Source organism: Macadamia integrifolia, chromosome 7, assembly GCF_013358625.1.
Source record: "Macadamia integrifolia cultivar HAES 741 chromosome 7, SCU_Mint_v3, whole genome shotgun sequence".
In the NCBI taxonomy this organism is placed as follows: domain Eukaryota; kingdom Viridiplantae; phylum Streptophyta; class Magnoliopsida; order Proteales; family Proteaceae; genus Macadamia; species Macadamia integrifolia.
In genome coordinates, this window is record NC_056563.1 from 22,135,531 (window position 1) to 22,156,287 (window position 20,757).

General features: G+C 39.5%; 3 protein-coding genes across 15 annotated transcripts in view; 1 reads left to right on the top strand and 2 right to left on the bottom strand.

Moving 5' to 3' along the window:
- LOC122084577 (beta-glucosidase 9-like) overlaps positions 1-18,156 on the bottom strand; it is a 42,945-nt gene extending 24,789 nt beyond the window's left edge. Inside the window, exons 1-7 of one of the 13 annotated variants that reach the window (XM_042652932.1) lie at positions 18,009-18,156; positions 17,360-17,446; positions 17,124-17,147; positions 16,878-17,014; positions 16,497-16,555; positions 14,975-15,062; positions 14,048-14,122 (exon numbers count right to left, since the gene is read on the bottom strand). In XM_042652932.1, coding sequence (XP_042508866.1) covers positions 15,029-15,062; positions 16,497-16,555; positions 16,878-17,014; positions 17,124-17,147; positions 17,360-17,420 — 315 coding nt within the window. In that variant the 5' untranslated portion in view covers positions 17,421-17,446; positions 18,009-18,156 and the 3' untranslated portion in view covers positions 14,048-14,122; positions 14,975-15,028. Of the gene's footprint in view, positions 1-14,047; positions 14,123-14,974; positions 15,063-16,403; positions 16,556-16,773; positions 17,148-17,359; positions 17,447-18,008 lie in introns of those variants that run through there. The other 12 variants (XM_042652933.1, XM_042652934.1, XM_042652935.1 and 9 more) reach the window with 12 other exon arrangements.
- Positions 361-6,533, top strand: LOC122084576 (beta-glucosidase 18-like). Its single transcript, XM_042652930.1, has 6 exons — positions 361-567; positions 4,253-4,319; positions 4,843-4,901; positions 5,024-5,099; positions 5,195-5,269; positions 6,324-6,533. The coding sequence occupies exons 1-6, from the start codon at positions 433-435 to the stop codon at positions 6,413-6,415; spliced, it is 504 nt and encodes a 167-aa protein (XP_042508864.1). The 5' UTR covers positions 361-432; the 3' UTR covers positions 6,416-6,533.
- On the bottom strand, positions 10,142-13,732 carry LOC122084826. Its single transcript, XM_042653251.1, has 5 exons — positions 12,960-13,732; positions 12,040-12,806; positions 11,528-11,556; positions 11,138-11,386; positions 10,142-10,474 (listed from the first exon to the last, which is right to left on the bottom strand). Exons 1-5 carry the CDS (start codon positions 13,730-13,732, stop codon positions 10,142-10,144), a joined length of 2,151 nt encoding a protein of 716 aa, XP_042509185.1.
- Positions 18,157-20,757: the final 2,601 nt, after the last annotated feature.

Below are 20,757 nucleotides of genomic sequence, written 5' to 3' on the forward strand. Positions count from 1 at the left end.
AAGTTAGGATAAGGCTTAATTTGTTTTACGAGTTTAGACACAACCCCTACATTTCCCCACAGAAACCATTTTCCCTTTAAAAATGCTAATTTTTTACAAGGTTCAAACTTTGAATATTTGTTTTTATGTCACACCCCACGGCTTGAAACTTGGCTTTTTTTTTGGGTTGAAGACTTGGCACGTAATTGAGGAGGTGAGGGGTGGTCCTTTGCAATTTGCATGCATGGCATATTAACTATATTTGAGATATATTCTTGTTGCGTGTGATGAAGTCCACCACTTTTGCCTTCCTTATTTTGGTGGAAATTACTTTTTGCGTTCAATGGCCTGCCTTCTTCTATTTAAGCTCTAGCTAGCTATTATGTAAACCCTATATCACAGAAAGAAGACCCTCCTCATCACTCCATTTGGTACATATATGAGCATTGGAAGATGAAGCAGAAAGCCTTCTTCTTGGTGGTATATGTTGGGTTTCTTCAACTCATGTCCTCCCTCGTTAGCAGTGCATTTGATCGCTCCGAATTCCCTCCCTCATTTCTTTTTGGAACTGCAACATCTTTTTATCAGGTAATCTCCTCTTAGAAAAATCTATATGTTTTCATGCAATTATAGTTTCATCTTACCATTGCAAATTATATGCATTCATGTAGATCTAAATGATGTACGTCTGTTAAGGATCGAACTTTTTTTATTGTTGTTAAAAATGGGTATCCACGCCTTCAGCCTGACTAGTCCTGTGGGCGAATCGGGTCATACTGGGGTTGCATGAGAACCATTCAACTTTTTCTGAAAACAATGAAAAGCACTAAACACCCCCGTGTGAGTGGCCCAAGGTGTACTTAATGGGAATGGCACTTAGAACGTCCGAATTTACGGCTACCCCCTCGGGTTTTAGTTAAGGATCAAATACCTAACTCGATAGTATTCAATATGATCCATGTTTAAAAAACTAATGCTGAAATTCAAGCAGAATTCATCATTAAAAGCTAGTCGTTACGAAAAAGTTTTCAAATCCTTATAAATATTTACATCAAATTATTTACATTGTGAGATTATTTCTTTTGCATGAAACTCATAATGGATAAATATAAAAAATTATCTATTAATCTCAGATGTAGTGGATAAGGAGACTATAGCTATGGCAGTATTAATGGGATTCCATCCAGGAAGTCTCCTTTTGATCAATCAAATTAAATCAGGTGATTGCAACGTCCAACCAATCTTCAGAAGCAACTAGTCAATTGCCCAATGGTGTGAACAACAATTTTTTGGTACTTATTCCTAAGGAGGAGGGAGCATCTTCTATCGATAAATTCCGGCCACTGTGTATGGGGAATTTTTATTGTAAAATTCTTTCCAAAATAATGGCATTGAGGCTTGCTAATTTGCTCCCTAGGCTGATATCTGAAGAGCAGGGGGCATTTCAAAAAGGAAAGTTAATCCATGACAACATCAGTGTGGCCTCAGAACTGGCCAATTTGATGTTTGCTTCTATGAGAGGGGGAGGTCTGGGATTAAAAATTGACATCAAGAAAGCATATGATACTCTTTCGTGGTCCTTTATGTTTCAGGTGCTGCGTCGCTTTGGATTCACAGAGAAGTGGATAACATGGCTGAACCAAATTTTGATATCCTCCAAGATATCGATTTTGATTAATGGAGGTCCACAGGGATATTTTGGTGTGGAGAGAGGGCTGAGGCAAGGGGACCCAATATCTCCCATGCTTTTTATTATTGCGGAGGAAGTGCTATCGCGAGGTTTAAAGCATCTGATCGAGATTAATCAATTGAAGCCAATTCATGGGCCTCGCGGTGTCAAAACTCCTGCCCATATTCTATTTGCAGATGACATTTTCATCTTCTCCAATGCTTCTATGAGGTATGTGAGGACTCTTAAAGAATTTCTTCTAAAGTACCAAGAGTTTTCTGGGCAAGGCATCAGCTTAGAAAAAAGCAAACTCTTTTTGGGAAAAATATCACCTTCCAGGAAGCATCGAATATCTGAAACTTTAGGCATTCCCATGTGTACCTTCCCTACAAGGTATCTAGGTGTGGAAATCTTCAAGGGAAGGATTAAAAAGATACTTTGTTGCCGATTATGGACAAGGTTAAGGGGAGACTGGCGGGTTGGAAAGGGAAATTGTTGTCAATGGCAGGTAGGGTGGAATTGGTTAAATCGGTGCTTTCGGGGATGCCGACTCATAGTTTCTCTATTTATTGGTGGCCTGCATCTCTTGTGGCGATGATGGAGAAATGGATGCGAAACTTTATTTGGACAGGTGATGTAGATACGGTTAAGGCTGTCACAGTGAAGTGGGACTCTATGTGTAAGCCCAAGGATGAGGGAGGGCTGGGTCTTAGGAGACTGCGAGATTCAAATAAAGCAATGCTGTGCAAATTGATTTGGAGGATCAAAACGGAGAAGACAGCGGCGTTAACCTTCCTCAGAGCTCGATTCCTAAAGAAGGATGGAAGATCCTTCAAAAATTGCAACACCTCCACTATTTTTGCAGGTCTCAGGAAAATGTGGTCCTTTGTGGATGACAAGGAGCGCTGGATCATAGGGAACGGTCAGCTTGCAAATTTCTGGAAGGATAAATGGTGGGGTCCAAAATCCATTATGGAACTTCTTTCGCTGGATAGTGACCATACTCTCTCTACGTCAGCAAAGGTGGGGGAGTTTATCATAAATGGAGAATGGCGTCTACCTGAGGTAGTATCTCCTATGCTTAATGAAATTTTTGGACAGATTAAAAAGATTGACATTACGAGTATGCAGATGGAGGATTTCAGGGTGTGGTCGCTAGTTCCTTCAGGGTATTTCTCCTCAAGGTCGGCTTGGGAGGCTGTTAGAGTGAAATCCTTGAAGGTGAACTGGTCTTCTTTGATTTGGCAGAAGAATCTCCCTCCAAGACACTCCATTTTTGGATGGAGAGTGGTGCATGGTAGAATCCCAACGGACGACCTGGTTTGCCAAAAAGGTGTTTATCTCCCATCCAGATGCAACCTGTGTGGAAAGGCTGAAGAAAGTATGACTCATATTTTTTTACATTGTTCATTCTCCATATCAATATGGAAGAGTTTTTTAGATTTTTTTGGAGTGGCGTGGGTAAATCATCCAAGCATTCAATCATTGTTCCAGTGGTGGAAGAGGAAATCTCAAGTGATTCAGCTAAAGAAGCCATGGAAGTTGGGTTTGCTCATTACTATCAACCATATTTGGTGGGAAAGAAATAAAAGAAGGCAGGAAAATAAAGAAAGGGCAGGGCGGTATGTCTTTCAAAGTATAAGGCAAGAGGTTCAGCTTTGCTGTGACGGATCAAGTGAAGAAGTTCGTTCGATTTCAGACTTGATGACCTGCAGGAAGATAGGTTTAAGTATTAGAAATCCAACTTCCCCTTCACCTCTTGAGGTTCACTGGTGTAAGCCTTCCAGGGCGTGGATGAAGATCAATGTGGATGGAAGTTCGCTTGGTAACCCAGGTAATGCAGGTGCTGGTGGTGTCTTACGGGATGATAAAGGCAAGGTAATCGACTCTTTTAGCATTTTTTTGGGAGTCAAACAAATATATGAAGCTGAATTTGAGGCAGTCTTGGAGGGTATTCAGCTAGCTAGACACTATCATGCTAGGGGTGTTTGGATTGAGTCAGACTCAGCGTCCGTGGTCTCAGCAGTTCAGAGAAGGGAGATTCCATGGTTTGCCCTGCAGAAATGGAGATCTGTTATTTCCTTTTTGGAGTTGGTGCAATGGAAGATCACTCACTGTTTTCATGAAGCTAATGTTGTCGCTGATTTTCTGGCTAGGAAAGCATCTAAATCTTGTACTTCAGAATTCTCAGTGGAGTTCCCGAGACATGTAGTTGATGAGTTAGCGTCTGATGCGTTGGACAGGCACCGCTTTCGATTTGGCTAAGCCCTTTGCTTGTTCCCTTTGCTGATGGCCATGCCGAAGGTGGAGGTTGCAAGTGGGTTTTGTGGGATCGGTCTGCCCTTTTGTATTTCTCTTTGTTTTGCTTTGTTCTTTTTTAATAAAATGACCTTTTAGCAAAAAAAAAAAAAAATCTTCAGAAGCACTACCAGTAGAATTCCCATTTGGGGATTTACTGTTTGTTTAAACAGTTTATAAAGTGAACACACTGACCAAAAAATATGTGGACTTTTGTGTATTGAAAGATATTTGCATTCTTTTTCCAAAACAGGGACTATTAAGTTAGAATTTTCTTGATGTCATTTTCCAAATTTTGTTTCCCAGATAGAGGGTGCTTACTTGGCAGGTAACAAAAGCCTCAGCAATTGGGACGTATTCACTCACTTACCAAGTAATTTTATTTTATTATTATTTTAACTGATTTATTATGTTAAACTTACTCTATTGCGAACTAGTCGTCATGAAGTTTAAATTAGGATATACTTTCTCTGTGGAGGGGGCCACTCAAGTTGTGCCTAAGAAGTTGGGCATTACTGTTGTTCAGAACGACCAGGGTGACAGGGTCCCTACTCACACAACCACAGGTTGGCGGGTATGCATTGATTATTGGAGATTGAATTTTGTTACCCTTAAGAATCACTTTCCTTTGCCGTTCATTGATCAGATCCTGGAGAAATTAGCAAGCTAAAGCCATTTCTGTTTCTTAGATGGCTATTCAGGTTATAATCAAGTCACTGTGTGTCCTAAAGATCAAGAGAAAACCACTTTTACCTTGGTAAAATTGTATACATTATGGCCCTCTCCAGACCCTTGGTAGTAAGAGCCTTGTGCTCTGAATACAAAATTCTTATTACTAGAGAAAGAAAAGGAAGATTGTTGACTGATAGAAAACCATTTATCATTTCATTTTTAAGAAAAAATCGTGGATGGAGGCACTGGAGATGTTGCAGATGATCACTACCATTGGTACATGGTAAAATCTACATCACAAAATCCTGCTCAAACCTAGATAATTACTGAAAATAGGTTTTCCTTCACTTCCAACTCAGGCATGTAAAAAAATTCAAGTTGTATTAACCATGAATTATCAAATAGGAAGATGCAAAGTTGATGCATTCCTTAGGTGCAAATTCTTATAGATTCTCCATTTCATGGTCCAGAATCCTCCCAAGTAAGTTATTGCACTAGTTCCTTTTTTTATTCTTATCACTAAAGAATAAGAATTTTACATGAAGCTAGACTCTTAAACTCGTATCTCAATTTCAGGAGGTAGATTTGGAGAAGTTGATTCCATTGGAATCGAATTTTACAACAGGCTGATAGACGCAATCTTGCTCAAAGGTTAAATATTAAACTCTTTCTTATTAAATAAGATTACCACCAAATACTTTCATTAAAAATAATTCCTTCCACAAACAGGTATACACGCATGTAACTTCGATCATATCTACACCATTAATCTTTGTTTTGAAACCACAAAACTTCAGCCCTAAATTTTTTCCCCTGTTTACCTCTATGAAAGTTAAATTGAAATAAATGTATGCCTAAAGATGTCTATATATAGGTGTGTCAATTCTGGGCCCACCCAGTTAGTCCGACTAGGAAAACCTGAGATCAGCCTGGACCATTCAGTAAATGTACACTGGACTCAAGCCTGAATTGAATAATATTTGACCGTTCCTAGTGCAAGGGTCCAGTCCAATAATCGCCTGATCGGAAGAGCCTGTTTAAGGCCGTTAAGTTCAGAGATTAATGTCTCAGTAGTCCCTCTAAGGCCTATTTAGAGCCATTTAGAGATAAATGGCTTAGTGACCCACTTAGACCGATTAAAGGTCAGTACCCAATCGATCATTTATAAATGGAACCGTACCTAGCCCATAGTAAGTTTAGGAATGATAATAAAACGAGTATAGATACATACGGTAATTAAACGAACTAGATGATAATAAAACTTTTATAAAGCGTGTACCCAATCGATCACTCTTTTTTTTCAAACAAAGTAAATTCAGTAATATGTATTATATGTTTAATTCGTTATTATACATGTATAATATAATATACTTTAAAAATACATTTATTTTCATATCTATGGGATCACATGGTAAAATATGATTTTTTTTAATAAAACGTTTGGATACGTGTATTCACTAACTATGGACTAGCCTTGAGGATCACTTACTTAAACGGCCTAGTCACGATGAGAGATCCAGGAGTAGGAGGCCAATTGGGTTTGACTAAAAGCAGCCCAAACCGACCGATTGACACCCCTATCTATATATAGACTGGTAAAAAAACACATGCTACATATATACACAAATAATTGATCAAATGGGTGGGTAACAGGGATGCATTAACTTTAATAACATAAACTTATATTTATTTTGTGTTGAACCAGGAATACAACCATTTGTCACACTGAACCATTATGATATTCCTCAAGAACTTGAAGACCGATATGGGTCATGGTTGAGTCCACAAATACAGTAGGTCTTCCCTTATATTTTATTTCTTGTAATTCATTTAGTAGTACTTTTGATATTACATGTTTGTTATCAGTAATCCTATTATATATGACACAATGTAGGATATGTAGAAGTTTAATCAAGGCATGAAAGCTGTGGAATTACATGAGAAACTTTGGGCAGAGAAAGCCCGTTGTAAGTGGGCTAAATTAGGTGACAGAAATTCAAAGTTTTTCCATTTATTAGTGAAGGTGCGACGTGCCAAAAACTGTAGTCAATCACTGAAGAAACAAGATGGATCGGTGGTTTCAGAGCAGGGTCAATTGGCAGAATATATCTCGAATTATTTTAAGGACTTCCATAAGGCCAATCAATGTGAAACTTATTTGGAACTGCTTCAGGTCATCCCCCAGGAGGTGAATAGAGAAGACTCATTGGCTTTAGAAGTTATCCCTGAGATGGACGAAATAAAGAGGGTGGTTTGGAGTCTGGATCCAGAGAGCTCGCCGGACCCTGACGACTTCCTTGGAGCCTTCTTTAAGAAGTGTTGGGAAATTGTCGGCGTCGATTTTTGTGAGGCTGTGCGTGCCTTTTTCAGAGGTGGTAAGCTGCCCAATGGGGTGAACAATAGTTGGGTGACTTTAATCCCAAAGGTGGAAGGGGCAGCAACCTTGGATAAGTTTCGCCCCATCTGTATGACAAACTTCTTTTGTAAGGTGCTGTCAAAAATAATGGCTGAGCGGCTTTCCTGTCTCCTCCCTCGCTTGGTGTCAGAAGAACAAGGGGCGTTCCAAAGGGGCAAGATAATTTCAGAAAACATTGGCTTGGCATCGGAGCTGGAAAACTTATTACACACCTCTGTTAGGGGCGGTGGTATGGGGATCAAGGTGGATGTGCAAAAGGCCTACGACTCGCTGTCATGGGACTTCCTCTTTGCGGTGTTGAAGAAGTTTGGTTTCTCGGAGGTATGGTTGAGATGGATTCATGAGATTTTGATTTCATCTAGAATTTCTATTTTGTTTAATGGTGGTCCAGTAAGCTACTTTGGTGTGGAGCGGGGTTTGAGGCAAGGAGATCCAATTTCCCCTATGCTATTTATCCTAGCAGAGGAAGTTCCTTGTAGGGGTTTGAATGGTTTATTGAAGGAGGGGAAAATAAAGGCTCTCCCTGGGCCGAGAGGGACTGTGGTTCCTAGTCATCTGCTCTTTGCGGATGACATTTTTATATTCATAAACGCCGCTGCCAAACATGTTAAATGTCTGCGTGACTTCCTCCACAAATATCAAGTTTACTCAGGTCAAAGTTCAATCTGGGCAAGAGCAAAAATTTCTTTGGCAAAGTTGCCCCCCACAGGAAGAGGTTTATCGCGGACTTGATTGGAATCCCAATTTGTGTGTTGCCTACGAAGTATCTTGGGGTGGAAATTTTCAAAGGCGCTGTCAAAAAAGATAGGCTTCTCCCCTTGATGGACAAGATCAAGGCTCGTTTGCAGGGTTGGAAGGGAAAACTGCTGTCCATGGCAGGTAGGGTTGAACTGATTCGGTCTGTCATCTCAGGTATGCCTATACATAACTTTTCAGTTTATTGGTGGCCTGAGTCGGTGATAAAGTAGTGGAGCGATGGATCCGAAACTTCCTGTGGTCAGGGGAGATTGATACAGTGAAGAAAATATCGGTTAAGTGGGAGGACGTGTGTAGACCCATGTCTGAAGGGGGCCTAGGAATCAGAAGACTTAGGGAGGTGAATTGTGTGGGACTTAGTAAACTTGTGTGGCAAATGAAACATGAAGAGACAACTTTTAACAAGTTCTTGAGAGCAAGGTTCATGGACGATGGTGGTGACCTCAAGAAGGGGTATAAGTCGTCCTCGGTTTTAAAAGGCATCTCAAAGATGTGGAAGTTTGTCTCTTCTTCTGAGCGTTGGATGGTGGGGAATGGTGAGGACATTCTTTTTTGGCATGATAGATGACTAGGCCCTTTGTCAATTGCAGAGCAATCTCCCCTCCCTCCCTCTCATTTCCATAATAATTCATGTAAAGTAGCAGAATTTATTGTGGATGGCCAATGGTCTCTCCCTCGAGCTTCTTCGGATTTCTTAAAAGGTATTATCAGGGAGATCAAAAATATCTCATTACCGCAGAAAGATAAATGTTGCTGGTCCCGCTTTTCGTTAGAAAATTTCACCACCAAATCGGCTTGGGAGGCTCTACGCAAAAGAAAACCAAAGGAGAGTTGGGCGACGGTTGTGTGGGGGGCTGACCTACTTCCTCGTCAATCGGTTTTTGGTTGGAAGCTTATGCATGGTAAACTGCCCTGTGATGACAAGGTGAAAAGGAAAGGGGTTCCCCTTGTCTCCAAATGTGAGAGTTGTAACAAGGCGGAGGAGTCGCTGCCTCATCTTTTTTGGGAGTGTGAGGGTGCTGTCTTTGTATGGAGTTTCTTCGCTGAGGCTTTTGGGTTTCGTTGGCAAATGCAGTGGGCAGATTTGGCAGAACTAGTTCAGTGGTGGACTCAAACCTCTAGCACTGTAGGTCTGTCTCAAATGTGGATGGCGGGTTTGATTCTAATTCCATTTTTCATTTGGATGGAGAGGAACTCAAGGAGATTCAGGGGGGTAAGACGCTTCTTTACTCAGATTGTCAAAGGCATCATGGATGAGGTACAAAGGCAAGGTCCGAGAAAGCGTGATAGAATAAAATTGCACTTGGATCTGCAATGGTGCTACAGGTTGAATATAATGGGCCCAAAAAGGCATGTTAAGGGAGTGCGGGAGATATTTTGGCTGCCACCAGTTGAAGGATGGTGGAAATTAAATTGTGATGGTTCGTCTCTGGGCAACCAAGGAAGAGCAAGGGCCGGTGGAATTATAAAGGACAGTACTGCGCAGATGATCTTGTACTACAACTCCTTCTTAGGAAATGCATCTAGCTTCCAATCTGAATTTTATGCATTGATTGAAGGTATAGAAAGAGCGAGGGAGATGAATTGTAAGTCTCTGTGGATCGAATGTGATTTGGTATCAGTGGTTATGATGGTGCAACGGGGTCTGGTGCCGTGGTTTGTGTGGAAAAGGTGGGCCTCTCTTCTCTCTTTCCTGAAGAGTATTTTCTGGAAAATTACTCATTGATATTGGAAAGCTAATCCCATAGCAGATTTTCTAGCAAATACGGCTGCCAAGAAGGAGGAATCTTCCACAACTTTGATCTGGCCTTCAGAGATATTACAGTATATTCGGGATGATGCGATGGACAGGTCGCGTTATAGATTCTACTAGGGTGTCTCTATCTTCTTGATGCCTGGTCCTCCTCCCTGCTGATGGCAATGCCGAAGGTGGGGAAGAGTTTCTAGGACTTCTTTGGTAGTTTCAATTTTCTTATATTTTTTCCCGGTATTTCGGGTTCATTGTAAAATTTTTCCATTTCTTGTTAATATACATGACCTTTTAGCGAAAAAAAAAAAGAGAGGGAGAAGCATTAATTCCACCTTCGGCATTGCCATCAACAGAATTAAGCAACTACCCAACTCCACCAAAAACAAAAAATTTGGAAAAACTCCTAGGTGAATCTGGACCTAGGCCGACCCGATGCATCCATGTCTAATTCCATCTGAACCAGAGTTGGCCAAATTGAAATCGTCTCTGACACTTCAAAACGAGCGGCTGATTTTGACAAAAAATCCGCCACTGAATTGGCTTCCCTATAGCAATGGGTTATTTTCCATTCCACATCCTCCAAATAAGAAATACAAGTAATCTATCTTTGCTGACCTATCCACGGACTTTGCCTCTTCTGAAAATTAGTCACAACTGCAACTGAATCACATTCTATCCATAGCCGTTTCACATTGTGCTGCTTAGCTAATTCAATCCCTATCATAAGTGCCAGAAATTCAGCCTCGAAATTTTTGCGAGTTCCTAGAAAATTTCTGTAATTTGCCACTACCTCTGCCTTTTCATTGCGAAGGATTCCCCCTGCTCCAGACTTCCTTGGATTACCAATAGAGCAACCGTCCGAATTGAGTTTTATCCAATCTGAATTAGGAGGGCACCAGAAAATATTGAGGATTTCCCGAGGCCTTCTCCGCACCTATGAAATACCCAAGCTTCTTCAAGTGACAAGATCCGAAATTGAGATGGCTGCCCTTGAATGAACTAGCTCTTGGCAGCTAATTTCGCTCTTCACTTGGCCAAAACAGTGCTCTTTTGATTTTGAGGTTCCTTCGAATTTTTTTCCATTCCTCTCCAACCAAGTGAAATAAGGGATTAGAACAAAACCCTTCAGCCACACCCGTTTACAGGTGGTCTTCTTTGTCTAATCTTTCCACCAAGCTATCAATCTTTCAACTCCTTCAAATCCAGGCCACCTAAACCCAAAACAGCAACAAAATCTCTGCCACATGAAATATGCAAAAGAGCATTCATACATGGTATGATTTACAGACTCTTCCGCTATGCCACAGAGAGTGCACTGTCATGGCAATGGAACCCCTCTCTTTTTCACATTATCATCAGTAGCTAGCTTGTTTTTCAACATTCTCCATCCAAAAACCGATTGGCGAGGTTGGAGATGAGAATTCCAAATCAATGAATACCACCCCACCTTTGGCGATTCCCGTCTTACTTTTTCCCAAGCCGATTTTATTGTAAAGACTCCGGAGGAATTTAATTTCCAATGACAAAAATCATCCAGATCTGAAATTCTGATATCCTTGGCCTGGTCAAAGATATTTTGAAAAAATTCAGAACTCACCTGGGGAAAATTCCACTCATCTTGGCAAATGAAATCGGAAACCTTTGCTTGCATCGAATCAAAGAGACCTAACTGCAGGCCATACAACTCCTCAATAGGCTTCTTTCCTAGCCAACTATCTTTCCAAAAAATTATCCTCTGACCATTCCCAACAGTCCATTGCTCATGAGACTCTACCCACCTCCACACCTTTTTAAGACCAGGCCATATCGAAGAGGAAAGGTAGGAAGTTTTCAGCGAACCATCAACCTTCAAAACATGAGCACGAAAGAAAACGCTCATAAGAGAATTTTCATGTTTAATTTGCCATGCAAATTTGCACAGGCAAGTAAAATTAACGTCTCGCAACCTCCTAATGCCAAGACCTCCCTCCCTGGTAGGTTTACATACCTCATCCCACTTCACCAGTATCTTCTTCCCTGTCTCTATGTCACCAGACCATATGAAGTTTTGCATCCACTTTTCTACTAATTTTATAGAGCTTCTTGGCCACCAATAAATCCCGAAATTATGAATTGGGATGCTTGAAATCACTGATTTAACCAACTCCACCCTACCTTCCATCGAGAGAAGCCGACCCTTCCATCCCGACAGCCTCTTCTTGATTTTATCCATCAACGGTAACATGTGGTGCCATTTAACTCTCCCCTTGAAGAGGTCCACACCTAAATATTTAGTAGGCAGCCTTGCAGATTGGATTCCCATAAAATTACTTATAAACTGTTTCCTGTGAGGGGCAACCTTTCCAAAGAACAAACTACTTTTTTCTAGATTAAATATTTGGCCGGAGAAAGCCTGATATTTATCAAGAAAGGCCTTAAGATTTTTGACGAACTGAGCAGATGCATTTATGAAGAGATTTTATCAATGGGAGGGAGATAAATGGGAGGGAGTTAACACACCTCGAGCACCAGGAAGAGATTTTATCAAACCATCCTTTGCTAGACTTCTAAGACCTTTACAGAGAACCTCTTCTGCCAGAATAAATAAGAAGGGAGACAAAGGATCTCCTTGCTGGAGACCTCTACCAACCCCAAAGAACCCAACTGGGCCACCATTCACCAAGATAGATATTCGGGAAGATAGTAGAAGGTTGTGAATCCGACAAATCCACCTAGAGGAGAACCCAAATTTGCACATAACTGCAAAGAGGAATTCCCAAGCTAGAGAGTCATATGCCTTTTGAACATCGAGCTTCAGCCCCATTCCACCACCCCTAACCGAAGAGTGCATCAAATTTGACAGTTCTGATGCGAGGCTGATATTTGCCGAAATTATTTTACCCTGCTGGAAAGCGCCTTGCTCTTCCGAGACCAATTTAGGCAAAACAACAAGTAATCTTGAAGATAATATTTTTGATATCACTTTGCAATAGAAGTTTCCCATACATATAGTTCGAAACCTATCAAGAGAGGCCGCACCCTCAACTTTGGGGATCAAGGAAATAAAACAATTGTTTATTCCTTTAGGAAGCCACCCTTTCTCAAAGAAATTTTTCACTGCCCTACAAAAATCACCCTCAACAATGGCCCAACATCGCCTGAAGAAGCTGCCTGGGAACCCATCAGGACTTGGAGAGCTTACAGGATCTAAATCCCAAACCGCTTGTTTTATTTCATCCCCACTCAGGGCAATCTCCAATCCTGCCACGTCCTCCTCCTCCAACACCCTGGGAATATTATTAAGAAGGTCATTATGAACTGTGATTGCATCAGCCTCATGAAATTTCTCAAAAAAATCATAGACATAAGACGATATTCCCTATTGGTCTGAAACCCATGTTCCATCTTCCTTTTTTAGGGAGGTGATCTGATTTTTCAACCTCCTAAGCTTCACTGAGAGATGAAAAATTTTCGAGTTACAGTCTCCATTTTTCATCCATCTCAGTTTAGCTTTTTCAGCCCACAACTTCTCGTACATTTGGTTGACCTTCAATAATACTGTTTTTGCATCTGCCTCTCTGTTAAATAATTCATCGTTCATCCCAGCCACCTCTATCATGTCTTGAACCTTCTTTAATTTCAGCTTTGCTTTGTCGACCTCATCATTCAGGTTAGGAAAGGTAGCCCTCCCCCAAACCTTTAAATTCTCCTTGACCTGCTTTAATTTCTGTGCCAAAACGACAATTGGATCACCTACTATCTGAGTTTTCCAAGCTTCCTCAGCCACGGAGATAAATTGATCATTTTCCATCCAAAAGCTATGGAATCTGAAGGGGATATTTGTAGGCCTTTGAACAACATCAGAGACAACAAATAGAGGGGCATGATCTGATACCGAAGACAACAATAGACCTTGCTTCACATTTCTAAACACGTCTATCCACTTCTCATCACAAAAATTCCGATCTAACACTGCAACTGCATGACCCCTTCGACGATTGTTAGTCCAAGTGAATTTCTTTCCCTGAGAAGGGATAGAGAGAAATTCACACGCATCAATCATTGCCTGGAATTCAGCAGCCGATCCAAGATTAAACTTACCAGGACCTCTTTTCTCATGAGAGAGCAGGGTCACATTGAAATCCCCCATCACAGACCAAGGAACCAAAGAAGATATCAACAGCTCCAGATCTAACCACAATTGCCTACGCATATTTTTAAAAGAACTTGCATGGACAAAAGAGATACCTACTTCACTACCTGGCCAATCAAAGATCACTGACATATGTTGATCAAATATACCTGCAACGACTGACCCATATGTAATACAACAGTATACATAACACAACTATAATAGTTGAATAGCACATGTGGCTATAAGGTAGATGCAGAGGTCTTCCAACTCTTCCTTCATTTTCTTTTCCGTTTTAATACCTTCACTCCATTAAGAAATTTCTTGCACCAAATTGCAGATAGTTTCGGTGTTCTCTCTAATGTATTATAATCCACAAAGTAAATCCCAAACCGCAAAGTATACCCATATAACCATTCAAAGTTGTCCAAAAGAGACCATATGAAATAACCTCTCACTTCAGCACCATGCCTGCAAATATACATGACCACCTATACGTAAATAGATTCATAAACTGCAAATCTCAAACCAACCACACAACCCATACAACAAATGATTTGTGTGGTCTTTTCGTGTTTGCCTGTATTTGGGCATAGATTCGAGTAAGTAGGCAAGGTTCTTTTTTCCATAGTTCAAATGTCTTAACCAGTTACTTCTCAATGGCTTTTATATGCAACTGTGCATAGGCATGCTAAATAAACAGTCACATGAAACCCATGCAATGAGGTAGTGGAGTTGGCAAGGGTCCTTTGCCTTAAGAAGCGTGTGGTTCTGAATTTGACTGCTCTTACCTCCTTTAGGTCATTCATATGGAGGTGTTTAGGGATCTTTACTACTTTCAGTGAAAGTTTAATATTTCTCATTTAATTCTGATAATGACTTGATCTATATGGTTGTGGGGTCAATATAGACTCGTAGAAGTAGTCATATCAAAGGCTTAAATACTCGTTAAACAAAAAAAAAAAAATCACCCAACATATGAGAGAGAGTGATGGGACTACTACCATACTATTAATCTAAAGAGCAATTAATATCACTCCCGAGAGTGCGAGGGAGATGGTGGGTTTTAATGGAGGGCGTTGACAATTGAAACGAAGAGAAGTTGATGGAGGGCATTGACAATTGTAACAAAGAAGAGAAGTTGATGTGTGTGTAAGGTGCAAATATACATAACCACCTATAGTAATGTATTGTTCATGCCTTGATTAAACTTCTACATATCCTACATTGTGTCATATATAATAGGATTACTGATAACAAACATGTAATATCAAAAGTACTACTAAATGAAGTACAGGAAATAAAATATAAGGGAAGACCTACTGTATTTGTGGACTCAACCATGACCCATATCGGTCTTCAAGTTCTTGAGGAATATCATAATGGTTCAGTGTGACAAATGGTTGTATTCCTGGTTCAACACAAAATAAATATAAGTTTATGTTATTAAAGTTAATGCGTCCCTGATACCCACCCATTTGATCAATTATTTGTGTATATATGTGGCATGTGTTTTTTTACCAGTCTATATATAGATAGGGGTGTCAATCGGTCGGTTTGGGCTGCTTTTAGTCAAACCCAATTGGCCTCCTACTCCTGGATCTCTCATCGTGACTAGGCTGTTTAAGTAAGTGATCCTCAAGGCTAGTCCATAGTTAGTGAATACACATATCCAAACGTTTTATTTAAAAAAATCATATTTTACCATGTAATCCCATAGATATGAAAATAAATATATTTTTAAAGTATATTATATTATACATGTATAATAACGAATTAAACATATAATACATATTACTGAATTTACTTTGTTTGAAAAAAAAAAGTGATCGATTGGGTACACGCTTTATAAAATTTTTATTATCATCTAGTTCGTTTAATTACCGTATGTATCTATACTCGTTTTATTATCATTCCTAAACTTACTATGGGCTAGGTACAGTTCCATTTATAAATGATCGATTGGGTACTGACCTTTAATCGGTCTAAGTGGGTCACTAAGCCATTTATCTCTAAATGGCTCTAAATAGGCCTTAGAGGGACTACTGAGACATTAATCTCTGAACTTAACGGCCTTAAACAGGCTCTTATGTGGTCGTTCTGATCAGGCGATTATTGGACTGGACCCTTGCACTAGGAACGGTCAAATATTATTCAATTCAGGCTTGAGTCCAGCGTACATTTAATGAATGATCCAGGCTGATCTCAGGTTTTCCTAGTCGGACTAACTGGGTGGGCCCAGAATTGACACACCTATGTATAGACATCTTTAGGCATACATTTATTTCAATTTAACTTTCATAGAGGTAAACAGGGGAAAAAATTTAGGGCTGAAGTTTTGTGGTTTCAAAACAAAGATTAATGGTGTAGATATGATCGAATTTACATGAGTGTATACCTGTTTGTGGAAGGAATTATTTTTAATGAAAGTATTTGGTGGTAAGCTTATTTAATAAGAAAGAGTTTAATATTTAACCTTTGAGCAAGATTGCGTCTATCAGCCTGTTGTAAAATTCGATTCCAATGGAATCAACTTCTCCAAATCTACCTCCTGAAATAGAGATACGAGTTTAAGAGTCTAGCTTCATGTAAAATTCTTATTCTTTAGTGATAAGAATAAAAAAAGGAACTAGTGCAATAACTTACTTGGGAGGAGTCTGGACCATGAAATGGAGAATCTATAAGAATTTACACTTAAGGAATGCATCAACTCTGTATCTTCTTATTTGATAATTCATGGTTAATACAAAGTGAATTTTTTTTACATGCCTGAGTTGGAAGTGAAGGAAAACCTATTTTCAGTAATTATCTAGGTTTGAGCAGGATTTTGTGATGTAGATTTTACCATGTACCAATGGTAGTGATCATCTGCAACATCTCCAGTGCCTCCATCCACGATTTTTTCTTAAAAATGAAATGATAAACGGTTTTCTATCAGTCAACAATCTTCCTTTTCTTTCTCTGGTAATAAGAATTTTGTATTCAGAGCACAAGGCTCTTACTACCAAGGGTCTGGAGAGGGCCATAATGTATGCAATTTTACCAAGGTAAAAGTGGTTTTCTCTTGACCTTTAGGATACACAGTGACTTGATTATAATCTGAATAGCCATCCAAGAAACAGAAATGGCTTTAGCCTGCTAATTTCTTCAGGATTTGATCAATGAACGGCAAAGGAAAGTGATTCTTAAGTGTAACAAAATTCAATCTCCGATAATCAATGCATACCCGCCAACCTGTGGTTGTGTGAGTAGGGACCTTGTCACCCTGGTCGTTCTGAACAACAGTAATGCCCAACTTCTTAGGCACAACTTGAGTGGCCACCTCCACAGAGAAACTATATCCTGATTTAAACTTCATGACGACTAGTTCGCAATAGAGTAAGTTTAACATAATAAATCAGTTAAAATAATAATAAAATAAAATTACTTGGTAAGTGAGTGAATACGTCCCAATTGCTGAGGCTTTTGTTACCTGCCAAAAGTAAGCACCCTCTATCTGGGAAACAAAATTTAGAAAATGACATCAAGAAAATTCTAACTTAATAGTCCCTGTTTTGGAAAAAGAATGCAAATATCTTTCAATACACAAAAGTCCACATATTTTTTGGTCAGTGTGTTCACTTTATAAATTGTTTAAACAAACAGTAAATCCCCAAATGGGAATTCTACTGGTAGTGCTTCTGAAGATTGGTTGGACGTTGCAATCACCTGATTTAATTTGATTGATCAAAAGGAGACTTCCTGGATGGAATCCCATTAATACTGCCATAGCTATAGCCTCCTTATCCACTACATCTGAGATTAATAGATAATTTTTTATATTTATCCATTATGAGTTTCATGCAAAAGAAATAATCTCACAATGTAAATAATTTGATGTAAATATTTATAAGGATTTGGAAACTTTTTCGTAACGACTAGCTTTTAATGATGAATTCTGCTTGAATTTCATCATTAGTTTTTTAAACATGGATCATTTTGAATACTATCGAGTTAGGTGTTTGATCCTTAACAAAAACCCAAGGGGGTAGTGCAGTTGGTGAGAATGAGCCGTAAATTCGGACGTTCTAAGTGTCATTCCCATTTGGTACACCTTGGGCCACTCACACGGGGGTGTTTAGTGCTTTTCATTGTTTTCAGTAAAAGTTAAATGGTTCTCATTCAACCCCAGTATGACCCGATTCGCCCATGGGACTAGTCAGGCTGAAGGCATGGATACCCATTTTTAACAACAATAAAAAAAGTTCGATCCTTAACAGACGTACATCATTTCGATCTACATGAATGCATATAATTTGCAATGGTATGATGAAACTATATTTACATGAAAACATATATTTTTCTAAGAGGAGATTACCTGATAAAAAGATGTTGCAGTTCCAAAAAGAAATGAGGGAGGGAATTCGGAGCGATCAAATGCACTGCTAACGAGGGAGGACATGAGTTGAAGAAACCCAACATATACCACCAAGAAGAAGGCTTTCTGCTTCATCTTCCAATGCTCATATATGGAACAAATGGAGTGATGAGGAGGGTCTTCTTTCTGTTATATAGGGTTTACATAATAGCTAGCTAGAGCTTAAATAGAAGAAGGCAGGCCATTGAATGCAAAAAGTAATTTCCACCAAAATAAGGAAGGCAAAAGTGGTGGACTTCATCACACGCAACAAGAATATATCTCAAATATAGTTAATATGCCATGCATGCAAATTGCAAAGGACCACCCCTCACCTCCTCAATTACGTGCCAAGTCTTCAACCCAAAAAAAAAGCCAAGTCTCAAGCCGTGGGGTGTGACATAAAAACAAATATTCAAATTTGAACCTTGTAAAAAATTAGCATTTTTAACGGGAAAATGGTTTCTGTGGGGAAATGTAGGGGTTGTGTCTAAACACATTAAACAAATTAAGCCTTATCCTAACTTAATGAGGTCACGTGACTACAAACATCCAAAAAACAAAAAAAACCAAAAACTAAAATAAAGAAAACTGAATATTTAAATAGAGAAGAGGGAGGGGAACAGATGAGAAATGAAAATAGAACATGACAAATGAAAGATGTAGAATGCAAGATAAAAAGTAAGATGTGAAAGATGAAATATGAAAGTAAAAGGAAAAAGACACAACCCAACAAGTCAGGAGGATCTCAGCTAAATGGGGTTGGCCACATGGAGCATTGCTCTCCAATAAGCTCTATTTGAGGTTAAACTTGGTACCAGACCCAGACTACACGTCATCCCTCACTTTTCCTATGGTTATTTTAGGCCTTTCCCTAGTTCTTGTAGCTTCTTCAATCTGAATCATATCACTCATCATTACTGATGCATCGCTAGGCTTCCGTTGAACATAATCATACAACCTTGAATGATTTTCTCGGAGCTTATCATTGATCAAAGCAACTCCCAAATTAGCTCTAATATGCTCATTCCTTAATTTATCGTTCCTAGTTTTATCACACATCTATCTATCTTAACATCCTCATCTCTACCACACACATCTTCTCTATATGACACTTCTTAATTGTCCAACATTCTGTTCCATACATCATAGCTGATAGCATAATAGTCCTATAGATTTTTTTTTTCTTAACTTGGGTTGCGTCTAAACACATGGGGAGGGGGATGACTGCCATTTCCTATGAAAAACAATAATGCCCACCTTATTGATGCTTCTATGTACGCTCCCATTGACCCATGCATTGAAGCAAGGGACCATGCTACTAAATAGAGAACTTATTCCCAATAGAATACGGTTTCTTTTTTCTTTCTTTTTTTCATTTTTTTTTTAATAAAAAATGTTTTGGGTTTCCTTATCCTAGTAAACAAGTATAAATTTTATGGATATATATGTAACCAAAGTTTAAGAATCCTAGGGCCCGTTTGTTTAGAGGGGAGTTGGGGGTAGGAATGTTGTCAATATGGATCTCACATGTTAGTGGGGTGAAAGACAAGAAAGTAAAGATGTGGTGAAATAACTGTAGCATCCACCCCATCATGTTTGGTTGGATGAAGGCTGGGAGGAGAGAGACCTTAGAGGCTTAGACTTTAACCAGAGAGAGAGAGAGAGAGAGAGAGGTAGTTGCTTCGGATACAGGCATACAGTAGGTGGAAGAAGAAGAAGTTACTATTCCTACACCACAAAAAAAATAATAATAATAATAAAAATAAAAAATAAAAATAAAATTGTACGTTAAAAAACTTAAAAATTCTCTCTCTTTCTCTTCACTCTTCACTCTTCACTCTTCACCCTTCTTCTCTCTTTCTCTCTTTAGTATTCTGAGTATGCTGTTGAGATACCTCACCAGCGTCAATTTCTTGTCGGTGATGGCAGCAAAACCGCCGGATGTCGTCGACGTGGATTCGGACTTTGTCGTCATCCTAGCCGAGCCGCTCTTTTATGTGCCCTAATTTGCGTGGTTGGTCTAGTCGTAGTAGCTCATTGCGCGTGGCTGTGATGGGGTTTAGGTACCTCATCTGAAACTGGCCGGTCGCAGCCTCAGGCTTTGGCTAATAAAGGGTTGACAAAGAAAGAAGAAGAAGAAGCCGACGATGAGAGAGAGAGAGAGATTTTACCGCCTCACAAAGTCCCACCAATTTGGTAGGACTTTGGAAGGGGGTGTGGTGAAGGCCACATCAGCAGACACGGAAAACCCTTCTAAACAAACGGGCCCTTAGGGTTTTCTTTTGAAAATTAGCATATTTTGTGGCTGGGTTAAAAATAAGTCATATATACTTATCAAGTGACAACCCAATTGCTAACTTCCTTGCCAAAGAAGCTGTCAAGTCCGGTAGGTCGGGTCAGAGAACGAATTTGCCTCCTTCTATCAAGCTCCACATTGATGAAACAGTGCCCCGGTTTAGATTTTACAGATAGAGGCAGTGAGCCTCTGCTGATGGCATTGCCGAAGGTGGACTCCCTTCTTAATTTTTTGAGCTTTTTTTAATCATTTTTTTTTCTTTTTTCTCTTTTTAATAAAATTTCTGATCTTCTAGCAAAAAATAGTGACAACTTGATCTTAATAGTCTCCATGCCACTCTAGCTTTTAGTTTACTTTCATCAGCTCGGAAGGTTAGTAGGCAAACCCATCTCGAGACCTTAATTGGGTCTT

Bases quoted from the DNA above. Each gene is read 5' to 3' on its own strand.
- LOC122084826 (XM_042653251.1), bottom strand. From the start codon at position 13,732: ATGCGTAGGCAATTGTGGTTAGATCTGGAGCTGTTGATATCTTCTTTG. The intron at 11,557-12,039 runs GTGTGTTAACTC...ACATAGAGACAG, and splicing joins ATCTCTTCCTGGTGCTCGAG to GGAAGAAGATACTGGTGAAG. The intron at 11,387-11,527 runs GTATGTAAACCT...CATGTTTTGAAG, and splicing joins TACTGGTGAAGTGGGATGAG to GTTGATGGTTCGCTGAAAAC.
- LOC122084576 (XM_042652930.1), top strand. From the start codon at position 433: ATGAAGCAGAAAGCCTTCTTCTTGGTGGTATATGTTGGGTTTCTTCAA. The intron at 4,320-4,842 runs GTAATTTTATTT...TTCATTTTTAAG, and splicing joins CGTATTCACTCACTTACCAA to AAAAAATCGTGGATGGAGGC. The intron at 4,902-5,023 runs GTAAAATCTACA...ATTATCAAATAG, and splicing joins ATCACTACCATTGGTACATG to GAAGATGCAAAGTTGATGCA.